The 14,748-nt window shown below is 41.3% G+C and overlaps 1 protein-coding gene across 1 annotated transcript in view; it reads left to right on the forward strand.

Moving 5' to 3' along the window:
* The window catches only part of TTN (titin), a 276,115-nt gene that overhangs the window by 210,739 nt on the left and 50,628 nt on the right, over positions 1-14,748 (forward strand). Inside the window, exons 262-283 of the mRNA XM_078451133.2 lie at positions 26-2,992; positions 3,530-3,850; positions 3,951-4,235; positions 4,324-4,623; positions 4,916-5,218; positions 5,473-5,748; positions 5,855-6,154; positions 6,244-6,546; positions 6,718-7,017; positions 7,719-8,006; positions 8,382-8,678; positions 8,768-9,070; positions 9,169-9,474; positions 10,542-10,829; positions 10,925-11,215; positions 11,306-11,593; positions 11,754-12,341; positions 12,432-12,536; positions 12,994-13,191; positions 13,296-13,592; positions 13,682-14,269; positions 14,361-14,663. Coding sequence (XP_078307259.2) covers positions 26-2,992; positions 3,530-3,850; positions 3,951-4,235; positions 4,324-4,623; positions 4,916-5,218; positions 5,473-5,748; positions 5,855-6,154; positions 6,244-6,546; positions 6,718-7,017; positions 7,719-8,006; positions 8,382-8,678; positions 8,768-9,070; positions 9,169-9,474; positions 10,542-10,829; positions 10,925-11,215; positions 11,306-11,593; positions 11,754-12,341; positions 12,432-12,536; positions 12,994-13,191; positions 13,296-13,592; positions 13,682-14,269; positions 14,361-14,663 — 9,495 coding nt within the window. The remainder of the gene's footprint in view (positions 1-25; positions 2,993-3,529; positions 3,851-3,950; positions 4,236-4,323; positions 4,624-4,915; positions 5,219-5,472; positions 5,749-5,854; positions 6,155-6,243; positions 6,547-6,717; positions 7,018-7,718; positions 8,007-8,381; positions 8,679-8,767; positions 9,071-9,168; positions 9,475-10,541; positions 10,830-10,924; positions 11,216-11,305; positions 11,594-11,753; positions 12,342-12,431; positions 12,537-12,993; positions 13,192-13,295; positions 13,593-13,681; positions 14,270-14,360; positions 14,664-14,748) is intronic.

Here is a 14,748-nt window from a genome sequence, read left to right on the forward strand (position 1 = left end):
TAATTTTCTCATGTTTACTTTTCAGTGCCTCCATCTGTGGAGCTGGATGTGAAGTTAATTGAAGGTCTCGTGGTAAAAGCTGGAACTACAGTCAGATTCCCTGCTATTATAAGAGGTGTACCCATTCCCACTGCAAAGTGGACAACCGACGGGAGTGAGATTAAAACAGATGAACACTACACAGTTGAAACTGACAGCTTCTCGTCAGTACTTACCATTAAGAACTGCTTAAGGAGAGACACTGGGGAATATCAAATCACAGTTTCCAATGCAGCTGGCAGCAAAACAGTAGCTGCACATCTTACTGTTCTTGATGTGCCTGGTCCACCAACAGGTCCTATTAATATTCTGGATGTTACTCCTGAACATATGACTATCTCATGGCAGCCACCTAAGGATGATGGAGGAAGCCCCGTGATAAATTATATTGTTGAGAAACAAGATACAAGGAAAGACACATGGGGTGTTGTTTCATCAGGAAGCAGTAAGACAAAGCTGAAAATCCCACATCTGCAAAAGGGCTGTGAATATATTTTCCGAGTCAGAGCAGAGAATAAGATGGGTGTTGGTCCTCCCCTTGACTCCACACCTACTGTTGCTAAACATAAGTTTAGTCCTCCATCTCCTCCTGGTAAACCAGTGGTTACTGACATTACTGAAAGTGGTGCAATGGTGTCTTGGACTCTGCCAAAATCTGACGGTGGCAGTCCAATAACCGGTTACTATGTGGAACGTCGAGAAATAACTGGCAAATGGGTGAGAGTCAACAAAACACCTATAGCTGACCTGAAGTTTAGAGTGTCTGGACTCTATGAGGGAAATACCTATGAGTTTAGAGTTTTTGCTGAAAATCTTGCAGGATTAAGCAATCCATCCCCAAGTTCTGACCCAATAAAAGCTTGCCGGCCCATCAAACCACCTGGACCACCTATTAATCCTAAACTGAAAGACAAGACCAAAGAAACAGCTGAGTTGGTGTGGACAAAGCCCCTCAGTGATGGTGGTAGTCCCATTCTAGGCTATGTAGTAGAATGTCAGAAAGCTGGTACAACACAGTGGACCAGGATTAATAAAGATGAGCTCATTAGGCAATGTGCCTTTAGGGTACCTGGACTAATTGAAGGAAATGAGTACAGATTCCGTATAAAGGCAGCTAATATTGTGGGAGAGGGAGAGCCAAGAGAACTAGCAGAATCTGTGATTGCAAAAGACATCCTTAATCCTCCAGAAGTAGAACTTGATGTTACCTGTCGTGATATTATTACCGTTAGAGTGGGCCAAACTATTCGCATTCTTGCTCGAGTCAGAGGCAGACCTGATCCAGACATAACTTGGTCCAAGGAAGGCAAAGTATTGGTCCGAGAAAAGCGGGTTGACATAATTCATGATCTACCTCGTGTTGAGTTACAAATTAAAGAAGCTGTTAGAGCTGATCATGGCAAGTATATCATCTCAGCTAAGAATAGCAGTGGGCATGCCCAAGGTTCTGCCATCGTTAATGTTCTTGACAGACCTGGGCCTTGCCAGAACTTAAAGGTTAGCAATGTAAGCAAAGAGAACTGTACACTTTCTTGGGAAAACCCACTAGATAATGGTGGCTCAGAAATAACAAATTTCATAGTGGAATATCGGAAACCAAACCAGAAAGGCTGGTCAATTGTTGCTTCAGATGTCACTAAGCGATTAATTAAGGCCAACCTTTTAGCAAACAATGAATACTATTTCCGAGTTTGTGCAGAGAATAAAGTAGGTGTTGGACCAACCATTGAAACCAAAACTCCAATTCTGGCTATTAACCCTATTGATAGACCAGGTGAGCCTGAAAACCTTCACATTGCAGATAAAGGAAAGACATTTGTCTATCTCAAGTGGCGACGGCCTGATTATGATGGTGGCAGCCCGAATCTATCCTATCATGTTGAGAGGAGGCTGAAGGGCTCTGATGACTGGGAAAGAGTGCATAAAGGAAGCATTAAAGAAACCCAATACATGGTTGATAAATGTGTTGAGAACCAGATTTATGAGTTCAGGGTACAAACAAAGAATGAAGGTGGGGAAAGTGACTGGGTAAAGACAGAGGAAGTTGTTGTGAAGGAAGACTTACAGAAACCAGTGCTTGATCTGAAATTGAGTGGTGTGCTAACAGTCAAAGCAGGGGAAACCATTAGACTTGAAGCAGGTGTGAGAGGCAAACCATTCCCAGAAGTTTTATGGACCAAGGACAAAGATGCTACAGACTTAACAAGATCACCAAGGGTCAAAATTGATACAAGTGCTGATTCATCCAAATTTTCTCTTTCTAAAGCAAAGCGAAGTGATGGTGGGAAATACGTAGTTACAGCAACTAACACAGCTGGCAGTTTTGTGGCCTATGCCACCGTCAATGTTTTAGATAAGCCTGGTCCTGTAAGAAATCTGAAAATTGCTGATGTGTCCAGTGATCGGTGTACTATTCACTGGGATCCACCAGAGGATGATGGTGGCTGTGAAATCCAAAATTACATTCTAGAAAAATGTGAGAGCAAGCGAATGGTTTGGTCTACCTATTCTGCTAATGTCTTAACACCCGGTATGACAGTAACACGTCTCATAGAAGGAAATGAATATATTTTCAGAGTCCGTGCAGAAAATAAAATAGGCACAGGGCCTCCAACAGAAAGTAAACCAGTCATTGCAAAAACCAAATATGATAGACCTGGTCGCCCAGATCCCCCAGAAGTCACCAAAGTAAGCAAAGAAGAGATGACTGTGGTCTGGAATCCACCTGAATACGATGGTGGAAAATCCATCACAGGATACTTTTTGGAGAAAAAGGAAAGACATTCAGCACGATGGGTCCCTGTTAACAAGAGTGCAATCCCTGAAAGACGTCTCAAAGTACAGAATCTCCTCCCAGGACATGAATATCAGTTCCGTGTCAAGGCAGAAAATGAAATTGGAATTGGAGAACCAAGCTTGCCCTCAAGGCCAGTGGTGGCAAAAGACCCCATAGGTATGATGTTCTTGCTTTTTCTGATATTACACAAATTTTTTTTAATGTTCATAATTTTTGAGAGGGGGTGGATGGTGGAGGAGAGAGAGAGTGTGTATGCAGGTGGGGTAGGGGCAGAGAGAGAGAGGGAGACAGAGGATCCAAAGCAGGCTCTGTGCTGACAGCAGAGAGCCCGATGTGGGGCTCAAACTCAGGAACCACAAGATCAGGACCTGAGCTGAATCAGACGCTTAATCAGCTGAGCCACCCAGGTGCCCCTATGCCAGTTCTTAATCTCAAGCACAGAGCTGTTAGATAAATAAATTAAATCCATGACATCCAAACTTCATTTTAGCCAGTATTTTTCCAAATCACCTAACATGTACAAACAATGGTAGATTCTAATTTTATGAAGGAAAAAGAGGACTCCATGTCTGAGAAATTGAGCCCTCCATCTTTGACGAACTGAGAATGGACTGTAGAAAATGACACATTAGAGCGGGATCACTCGTAGTCATTAACAATGTGTGAATTCATTGTTATGCAATTCATTTTCAGAGCCACCTGGTCCACCAACCAACCTCAAAGTGGTTGATACAACCAGAAACTCCATAACTCTTGGGTGGGGAAAGCCAGTATATGATGGTGGCGCACCGATAATTGGATATGTTGTGGAAATGAGACCAAAAAGAGTAGACATGTCACCTGACGAAGGCTGGAAAAGGTGCAATGCTGCGGCACAACTTGTTCGCAGGGAGTTCACTGTCACCAGCTTGGATGAAAACCAGGAATATGAGTTCAGGGTGTGCGCCCAAAACCAAGCTGGCATTGGGCGCCCCGCAGAACTGAAGGATGCTATTAAACCTAAAGAAATCCTGGGTGAGGCCCTATTTTATCATGTGACTCATCCTTTCTGCGCTTCTCACATAATTTCCCCACATTCTGAAAAGTCAGCTAATGGCTTTCATGTCATTTGCAGAACCTCCGGAGATTGAATTGGATGCCAGCATGAGAAAACTGGTCACAGTGAGAGCAGGGTGCCCTATTCGACTCTTTGCCATAGTGAGAGGACGACCAGCCCCTAAAGTCACTTGGCGGAGAGTGGGTATTGATAACGTGGTCAGAAAAGGACAAGTCGATCTGGTTGACACTATGGCTTTCCTTGTCATTCCCAATTCTACCCGTGATGACTCAGGAAAATATTCCTTGACGCTTGTGAACCCAGCAGGAGAAAAGGCCGTGTATGTGAATGTCAGAGTATTAGGTGGGTTACTGACAAGCTCCTTCTTCCCCTTCAGAGTAAGTAGAAGCCTGAGGAGACACAGTGTATCTGAATTTGTGGTTTGTTACAGATACTCCTGGACCTGTGTCTGATTTAAAAGTTTCAGATGTCACGAAAACATCATGCCACATTTCCTGGGCCCCTCCTGAGAATGATGGTGGGAGCCAAGTGACACATTATATTGTGGAGAAACGTGAGGCAGATAGAAAGACGTGGTCAACAGTCACCCCAGAAGTTAAGAAAACAAGCTTCCAAGTCACCAATCTTGTCCCTGGCAATGAGTACTTCTTCAGAGTAACTGCTGTCAATGAGTACGGCCCCGGTGTGCCTGCAGACGTCCCCAAACCAGTGCTAGCATCAGATCCTCTAAGTAAGTAATTTCTTTTTGCCTCCTTTTAGCTCTGGTCTCCTACTTTAGCAAGGTTGAGGTCCCAAGCACTGAAAGGGCTTTCATTTGTAGGAACACAAACAGTACAAACAACTATCTAACTCATTAAAGACATTTTGAATCTGCCCCGTCTTGCAGTATTCACTTTCAACATACTGTACTATAGTTCCCGTATGCTTCAAAGCAAGTGGCATACTCAAACATGTATAGGTGGTAACACGGGGATTTGATTAGGCTACCTGGACAGTTTTTCTAAATCGCACTTCTCTTCCAGGTGAGCCTGATCCCCCAAGGAAACTAGAAGTTACTGAAATGACGAAGAACAGTGCTACATTAGCCTGGCTACCTCCCCTGCGTGATGGAGGTGCTAAAATTGATGGCTACATCATTAGTTACAGGGAAGAGGAGCAGCCTGCAGATCGCTGGACAGAGTACTCAGTGGTAAAAGATCTCAGCCTTGTTGTCACTGGCCTAAAGGAAGGAAAGAAGTATAAATTTAGAGTAGTGGCCAGAAATGCTGTTGGAGTCAGTTTGCCAAGAGAAGCTGAAGGAGTATATGAGGCCAAAGAACAGCTGTGTAAGTAGTCATTGTCTCATTTCATCATGTGACAAAAGTTGATTAGAATTTCCTTTGGACATCCAGACTTGTCCCTAATATTTTCTCGTCGATTCAATCTTATTCTTTTAAAAAAAATATTAGCTGTAAAGCAGACATTAATTTGAACCCATTAATGGGTTGCAACCCACAATTTGAGAAATACTAGTGTGGTTGCCCCACCAGAGGAAATTTAACCTCCCTGCAAGGTTAATGAATTTTTATTCTACTTTTAGTGCCTCCAAAGATCCTTATGCCAGAGCAAATTACTATTAAAGCTGGGAAGAAACTCCGAGTTGAAGCCCATGTGTATGGAAAGCCTCATCCAATCTGTAAGTGGAAAAAAGGAGAAGATGAAGTTGTCACATCCAGCCACCTGGCAGTGCATAAAGCGGACAGTTCTTCCATCCTGATCATAAAAGATGTGACTAGGAAAGACAGTGGCTACTACAGCCTCACTGCAGAAAACAGTTCTGGGACAGACACTCAAAAAATCAAAGTTATCGTCATGGGTAGGTCAAGCATTAGACAAATGGCTATCTGAATATGAAAATCGGCAACATTTTTTTCCTATCAAATCCCTGTTCTTATACATTTCTTTCCTCTTGGTCTGTGCAGATGCTCCGGGGCCCCCTCAGCCTCCGTTTGACATTACTGACATAGACGCTGATGCTTGCTCCCTCTCATGGCACATCCCTCTGGAGGATGGAGGCAGTAACATCACCAATTACATAGTGGAGAAATGTGATGTGAGCCGAGGTGATTGGGTGACAGCTCTAGCTTCGGTGACAAAAACTTCCTGCAGAGTTGGAAAACTGATCCCAGGCCAGGAGTATATCTTCCGGGTCCGTGCAGAAAATCGATTCGGCATTTCAGAGCCTCTGCCATCTCCAAAGATGCTGGCTAAGTTCCCATTTGGTACGTTTCTTTCAGGAAGAAAAAAATTGTTTTCTTTCTAGTCTCTTACCTAAGATAAAAACTGACATTTCCCTTGTCTTCATCTCCAGATGTTCCTAGTGAACCAAAGAATGCACGAGTCACTAAAGTCAACAAAGACTGCATATTTGTGGCATGGGACAGACCAGACAGTGATGGAGGAAGTCCCATTACTGGTTATCTGATTGAACGCAAAGAAAGAAACAGTTTGCTCTGGGTAAAAGCTAATGATACTCCTGTCCGGTCAACTGAATATCCTTGTGCTGGCCTTGTAGAAGGTCTTGAGTATTCATTCAGAATCTATGCACTAAACAAAGCTGGATCCAGTCCACCCAGCAAACCAACAGAATATGTAACTGCAAGAATGCCAATTGGTGAGTAATTTTTTGTTAGTATTATGGGAATATATTTAAACCTTGGAGTCTCTGAAGATTACTACTTCTATTCGGAAATATTCTCAACATTTCTGGGTGATAATGAGAAATACGGAAGTTTACAACTTCTGCAATTACGATAAATGCTGAGAATACCTCTTTTGGTTTTAGATCCTCCTGGAAAGCCTGAAGTTATTGATGTTTCCAAGAGTACTGTGTCCCTCATCTGGGCTCGTCCAAAGCATGATGGAGGCAGCAAAATTATTGGCTATTTTGTAGAAGCTTGCAAACTGCCTGGTGATAAGTGGGTACGGTGCAATACTACACCACACCAGATTCCCCAGGAAGAGTACACAGCCACTGGCTTAGAAGAGAATGCTCAGTATCAGTTTAGAGCAATTGCCAAGACCGCAGTGAACATTAGCCAGCCCTCTGAACCTTCTGATCCAGTGACCATCCAGGCAGAAAATGGTAAGATTCTGTTCAGTATTATATATGCAAAGGTGGAAAGTACTCGTAATGTATATTTCTCCTAATAAAAAACTAAATCTACATCATGAGGGAAAAAAACCCAAGTAAAATGGTAGGTACTTTGTATACAGACAACTAAAAATTATGATTATGGAGAATCTTCATAGCATGTTAAACTCAAAAACCAGATACAAGGGGTGCCTGTGTGGCTCAGTCTGTTGAGCTTCCAATTTCGGCTCAGGTCATGATCTCACAGTTTGTGGGTTTGAGCCCTGCATCGGGCTCTGTGCAGACAGCTTGGAGCCTGGAGCCTGCTTCAGATTTTTGTGTCTCCCTCTCCCTCTGCCCCTCCCTGGCTTACACTCTGTCTCTGTCTCCCTCTCAAAAATAAACATTAAAAACAAAATACAAAATTGTAAAGACCATATCATTTCAACCATCATAGGCACAGAGGGACAAGGAAATGCCACCAAATGATAACAGTGAAAACTGAAAGATTTTGAAACCATGGAAGATACTCATCTCTTTATATTTTCAGCATTATCAAACTTCTACATTAAACCTATATTCTTCTATAATGAATATTACTTCTAAAAATCTCATCTTGAAAGAGACCGAGCATATGAATTTTCTACTTGTATTAATAAAAATGATATAATATACCTTTTCTTATATTAAATCCTTATCTTATTTCTTTCCAGTTCCTCCCAGGATAGACCTAAGTGTGGCTATGAAATCTTTGCTTACCGTGAAAGCCGGAACTAATGTTTGCCTGGATGCTACTGTTTTTGGTAAACCAATGCCAACAGTGTCTTGGAAGAAGGAAGGCACACTGCTGAAACCAGCAGAAGGCATAAAGATGGCCATGAAGCGGAACCACTGCACACTGGAGCTGTTCAGTGTGAACCGAAAGGACTCAGGAGACTATACCATTACTGCCGAAAATTCGAGTGGTTCCAAATCTGCCACCATTAAGCTTCAAGTGTTAGGTACCTAAGTGCTTATTTAGAATCTCATATTTTACTTTGATTAATGTGATATCATAGAATTTACAAAATCATATGTGAGAAAAGATACATATCCTGATGTATCTTTTATAACCAGAGAATTAGTCTCATCACAGGGCAATGGCATTTTAGAGCTGAAAAGAGCATTAGAAGTCATATATTCCAGTTACATATTTTACACATAAGGAAATTAAGATTTTGAAAAATTACAGACCTTCCAAGGTCATACAGGAAGTTAATGACAATATAAAGACTGCATCCAGGTCTCCAGACCTCCAATCTACTCATTCCCCATTTTACATGTTAGTGTAAAAGTAAGTGTTAGTAAGACTTCACTTGTCTTTCTTGTTCTTTCAGATAAGCCAGGTCCTCCAGCATCTGTTAAAATCAACAAAATGTATTCAGATCGCGCAATGCTTTCTTGGGAACCGCCTCTTGAAGATGGAGGCTCAGAAATCACCAACTATATTGTTGACAAACGTGAAACGAGCAGACCCAACTGGGCACAGGTTTCTGCCACTGTGCCCATCACTAGCTGCAGCGTGGAGAAACTTATAGAGGGCCATGAATATCAGTTCCGAATTTGTGCAGAGAATAAATATGGAGTGGGCGATCCAATCTTCACCGAACCAGCAATTGCCAAAAACCCATACAGTAAGAACATTTTCTTTTAGTTTTTCATTTTACTTTTTAAACATTTACCTTTTAGACTGCCATATTAACTTTTCAATCAATCTCTGCAGATCCACCCGGGCGCTGTGATCCTCCTGTTATTAGCAACATAACCAAAGATCACATGACAGTAAGCTGGAAACCACCAGCAGATGATGGTGGCTCACCCATCACTGGCTACTTGCTTGAAAAGAGAGAAACCCAGGCAGTTAACTGGACTAAGGTCAACAGAAAACCTGTAATAGAAAGAACAATAAAAGCAACAGGTCTCCAAGAAGGCACTGAATATGAGTTCCGAGTTACAGCTATAAATAAGGCTGGACCAGGCAAACCCAGTGATGCATCCAAAGCTGCTTATGCCCAGGACCCTCTGTGTAAGTTCTCATGAAAGAGTCCCGTATCTTAGGTTATAATCAGCACTGAACAACCAGGAATGAGGTTTTAATGAACATTTTCTATTATTTATCCTCAGATCCTCCTGGCCCACCAGCTTTTCCTAAAGTATATGATACAACCCGTAGCTCTGTGAGTCTATCTTGGGGCAAGCCAGCCTATGACGGTGGTAGCCCTATCATTGGTTACCTTGTTGAAGTAAAACGAGCTGACTCTGATAACTGGGTGAGGTGCAATTTACCACAGAAGCTACAGAAAACCCGCTTTGAGGTTACTGGCCTAATGGAGAACACAGAATATCAGTTCCGTGTGTATGCTGTTAATAAGATTGGATACAGTGACCCCAGTGATGTGCCAGACAAACACTGTCCCAAGGACATCTTAAGTAAGTATTACCAGGAGAAATACATAGAGTTTTTCTCATCAGTCATATTATAAAATGCAGTACAGAACTCCCTTATGTAGATTTGTTTTTAGAAGCATTAGAGTTGATATCTTTAGGACTACATCGTAGGAGAGGTGTGTTGGTACTTTATGGTATCATATACAGATCAAATGGAATGCAAGCTCATCTGTGGTTTTGAAAACCTTTTCATATTTATGTGAGAATTAATGTCTTCAAAAGAATATGGAATATAGGAATTTTATTCTGAAAATAGATTTTTTTAACTAAGTAGTGAGCTATTTATCATTCTAAAAGTTTTTTCTCTTCTAATCCACCTGTCTTCATAAGTATGTAATCATAGCCTCTCCATCCTAATTTCCCTTCTTACCATTTCTTCTATTCACTTATTCCCCATAACCATTTCTCCCTTTATTTTAAATTACTTGGTATTATACTTCACCCCCAATGTACTTTTCTTCCCATGATGAAATAAAGACAGAGTATACAGCAGAGAGCCTTCACTGAATATAGATGAGAAAAACAAGAATGGAAGAGAGCCAAGAATCAATTATCTACATTTAATATAGAGAGAGTTTGAGAATATGGAAGGTTCATGAGAAGAGAAAGTACAGGTTCTCCAGGAAAAACTTGATTTAGCCTACAGGATATTAGAATATAGAAAGATCAACAATAACTATAGAGTACTGAAATAGTTGATAAAAGTTTTGAGGATTTTTTAAAGACCAAGAAATCAGGGGTGCCTGGGTGGCTCAGTCAGTTAAGCATCCGACTTTGGCTCAGGTCATGATCTCACGGTCCGTGAGTTCAAGCCGTGCGTCGGGCTCTGTGCTGACAGTTCAGAGCCTGGAGCCTGCTTCAGATTCTGCATCTCCCTCTCTCTCTACCCCTCCCCCATTTGTGCTCTGTCTCTGTCTCAAAAATAAATAAACACTAAAAAAAAAAAAAAAAAGACCAAGAAATCAGTTGTGAGAAAGAAACATATTTTAGGAATGATAAGGCTAGTCCTTAGAAATACGTTTGACCATTAAATTATTAACTTTAAACAGTTCCACCTGAGGGAGAACTTGACGCGGATTTGAGGAAAACACTCATATTACGTGCTGGAGTTACGATGAGACTGTATGTACCAGTAAAAGGACGTCCACCTCCAAAGATAACTTGGTCTAAACCAAACGTCAATCTAAGAGAAAGGATTGGACTTGATATTAAGTCAACGGACTTTGACACTTTCTTGCGCTGTGAAAATGTGAACAAATATGATGCAGGAAAATATATCTTGACTCTGGAGAATAGCTGTGGTAAAAAGGAATATACCATTGTAGTGAAAGTGCTTGGTAAGTCTGTTTGAAAAAAAAAAAAACCATATGCTAAAAATGTAGCTTATGTATTTTTTACATATTCCTTTCTTATATACCCACTCTTTATCCAGATACTCCCGGGCCACCTGTCAATGTGACTGTTAAGGAAATATCCAAAGATTCTGCCTATATTACTTGGGATCCTCCCATTGTTGATGGTGGAAGTCCCATCATAAACTATGTGGTAGAAAAACGTGACGCGGAGAGGAAGTCCTGGTCAACAGTGACAACTGAGTGCTCAAAAACAAGCTTCAGAGTATCTAACTTGGAAGAGGGAAAATCCTACTTCTTCAGGGTGTTTGCTGAAAATGAGTATGGCATCGGTGATCCTGGTGAAACACGTGATGCCGTCAAAGCTTCCCGTAAGCATATGAGCGACTTCCCCATCATTTTGAGTGACCTCTTACCATGGTTATCTGGGGCTTAGACTTATCATGTTTTCTTTGCTTTAGAAACCCCTGGACCAGTTGTGGACCTGAAAGTGAGGTCTGTAACCAAGTCATCTTGTAGCATAGGCTGGAAAAAGCCTCACAGTGATGGTGGAAGTCGAATTATCGGATATGTAGTGGATTTCCTGACTGAAGATAATAAGTGGCAACGTGTTATGAAATCATTAAGCTTACAATATTCTGCAAAAGATCTGAGTGAAGGGAAGGAATATACCTTCAGAGTGAGTGCTGAGAATGAAAATGGAGAAGGAACCCCAAGTGAAATCACTGCTGTGGCAAAGGATGATGTTTGTAAGCCATGCATCTTCATTTTCCCTTTATTGTCATCAAAAGTGCATGCTTGAGCCCTACTCACTGGCTTATATAAACACCCTTTACAAATTATAATGATCTGAAAAAATTAATTGCCTGGTCTGAAAAATAACAATAATTTATCTCTGCTGTTTTACAGTGGCTCCGGACCTTGACTTAAAGGATATACCTGACTTGTGCTACTTGGCAAAAGAAAATAGCAACTTCCGTCTTAAGATCCCCATAAAAGGCAAGCCGGTTCCATCTGTATCCTGGAAGAAAGGGGAAGATCCTCTAGCAACTGACACAAGAGTCAGTGTTGAGTCATCTGCCGTTAACACAACTCTTGTGGTATATGATTGCCAAAAATCTGATGCTGGAAAATATACAATCACACTAAAGAATGTTGCTGGCACCAAGGAAGGAACTCTCTCTATAAAAGTTGTTGGCAAGCCTGGCATCCCCACCGGGCCAATCAAATTTGATGAAGTCACAGCAGAAGCCATGACCTTAAAGTGGGGTCCTCCAAAAGATGACGGAGGTTCTGAAATCACCAACTATATCCTAGAGAAGAGAGATTCTGTAAACAACAAGTGGGTGACATGTGCCTCAGCTGTTCAGAAAACTACCTTTAGAGTAACCAGACTTCATGAGGGCATGGAATACACCTTCAGGGTCAGTGCCGAAAATAAATATGGTGTAGGAGAAGGCCTGAAATCAGAGCCAATTGTTGCTAAACATCCATTTGGTAAGTGTCTCAGAGTCAGAAAACACAAAGCAAAACATGTTTTTGAGGAAGTTCCATATTGTAAATCTTGCATTATCTACTTTTTCCTAGATGTGCCTGATGCTCCCCCACCTCCCAATATTGTAGACGTCAGACATGATTCAGTATCTCTAACTTGGACTGACCCCAGGAAAACTGGTGGCTCTCCAATTACAGGTATTTAATTTGCTCTTATCCCACAGCTTGTACATTAATGTTGCTTCCACATCTTCCTCCCTGAAAACAAGCTGAATGTGTGTTCCTTATTTATAGCACTACCTGCATATATAATAATGTTTTTCCTTTCAGTATATTATACATTCATACATTAAGCATTAATTAAGCTAATACTTGATTTCAATGAAAATCTAATAGTTAACAAGAAAAGGCTTTCTTAGTGATATCTATTTTTGTAAGTTAGGATTTTTCAACAGAAGATGCAATAAATACACAGATTCTGAGAGAGAATAGCCCTATGCCCTAGGGTAATAAAAGTGTAGATACTAGCAAGAATGACTGTTTACTCCATATTATGTCCACAAATTAACCATTTGGGCAAAAACATATATTTAAAACACAGGTGACATTCGTATTTTCTACCTGAATTGACAAATTCACTTGGTCTTTTTTGTAGGATATCATATTGAGTTCAAAGAAAGGAACAGCCTTTTGTGGAAGAGAGCTAACAAGACTCCCATTAGGATGAGAGACTTCAAAGTGACTGGATTAACTGAAGGTCTTGAATATGAATTCCGAGTTATGGCAATCAACTTAGCGGGAGTCGGCAAGCCAAGCCTGCCATCAGAGCCAGTTGTGGCACTTGATCCAATTGGTAAGTCACTATACAAAGAAAAGTCTGTGTGTTTTTTCTGCATGAAAACAAAACAAACAAACAAAAAACATCGGTATTTGACTGACTCTTTTGCTTTGTTTTAGATCCTCCTGGCAAACCTGAGGTTATTAATGTAACAAGGAATTCGGTGACCCTCATCTGGACTGAACCCAAATATGATGGTGGTCATAAGTTGACTGGCTATATAGTGGAGAAGCGGGATCTACCTTCTAAATCTTGGACGAAAGCCAACCATGTTAATGTCCCAGATTGTGCCTTTACCGTAACTGACCTTGTTGAAGGTGGGAAATATGAATTCAGAGTTAGAGCGAAGAATACAGCAGGTGCTATCAGTGCCCCATCAGAAAGTACAGGAACCATTATTTGCAAGGATGAATATGGTAGGTGTATTTTACCTTTTATACATATAAAAAATGGCAAATCAAGCTGCCTTCCTTTTTTGATTAAAATGTATTTTTTTTCTTTGCAGAGGCACCAACCATCGTCCTTGATCCCACAATAAAAGATGGGCTAACAATTAAAGCAGGAGATACCATTGTTTTGAGTGCCATTAGCATTCTTGGCAAGCCCCTTCCAAAGTCAAGTTGGTCTAGGGCCGGAAAAGACATTAGACCATCAGATATTGTTCAGATATCTTCGACTCCAACATCTTCCATGCTTACTGTCAAGTACGCCACTAGAAAAGATGCTGGTGAATATACCATTACTGCTACCAATCCTTTTGGCACAAAGGAAGAACATGTGAAGGTAACAGTCCTCGACGTACCTGGCCCCCCAGGTCCCATTGAAATCAGTAATGTTTCTGCTGAAAAAGCAACACTTACGTGGACGCCTCCATTGGAAGATGGTGGCTCACCAATTAAGTCCTATGTTCTTGAAAAGAGAGAGACCAGCCGACTTTTGTGGACAGTGGTTGCTGAAGATATTCAGTCTTGCAGGCATGTGGCAACCAAACTTATCCAAGGAAATGAGTACGTCTTCCGGGTCTCAGCTGTAAACCACTATGGGAAAGGAGAACCTGTACAGTCTGAACCTGTCAAAATGGTAGACAGATTTGGTATGTAGAGCATATAAGACACCTGACCTGTTAACATTTGTAGCACAGTTTGTGAAATCATGGATTTCTCATAAATTTACTTTCTTTTCAGGTCCCCCTGGCCCTCCTGGAAAACCAGAGGTTTCAAATGTCACTAAAAACACTGCCACTGTCAGCTGGAAAAGACCAGCTGATGATGGTGGTAGTGAAATCACAGGATATCACATTGAAAGGAGAGAAAAGAAAGGCTTGCGATGGGTGAGAGCAACAAAGATGCCAGTTTCGGATCTCAGATGCAAAGTAACAGGACTGCAAGAAGGAAATACCTACGAATTCCGTGTCAGTGCAGAAAACAAAGCAGGAATTGGTCCACCTAGTGATGCTTCAAATCCTGTTCTAATGAAAGATGTAGCATGTTAGTATTTATTTTTTTTCAACATCACTCATGTGGGAGTACCAATATTTCATAGAAGTTATCCAAAAGCTAAACTCTTAATATA

This window comes from Panthera onca, chromosome C1 (genome assembly GCF_046562875.1).
Source record: "Panthera onca isolate mPanOnc1 chromosome C1, mPanOnc1 haplotype 2, whole genome shotgun sequence".
In the NCBI taxonomy this organism is placed as follows: Eukaryota; Metazoa; Chordata; class Mammalia; order Carnivora; family Felidae; genus Panthera; species Panthera onca.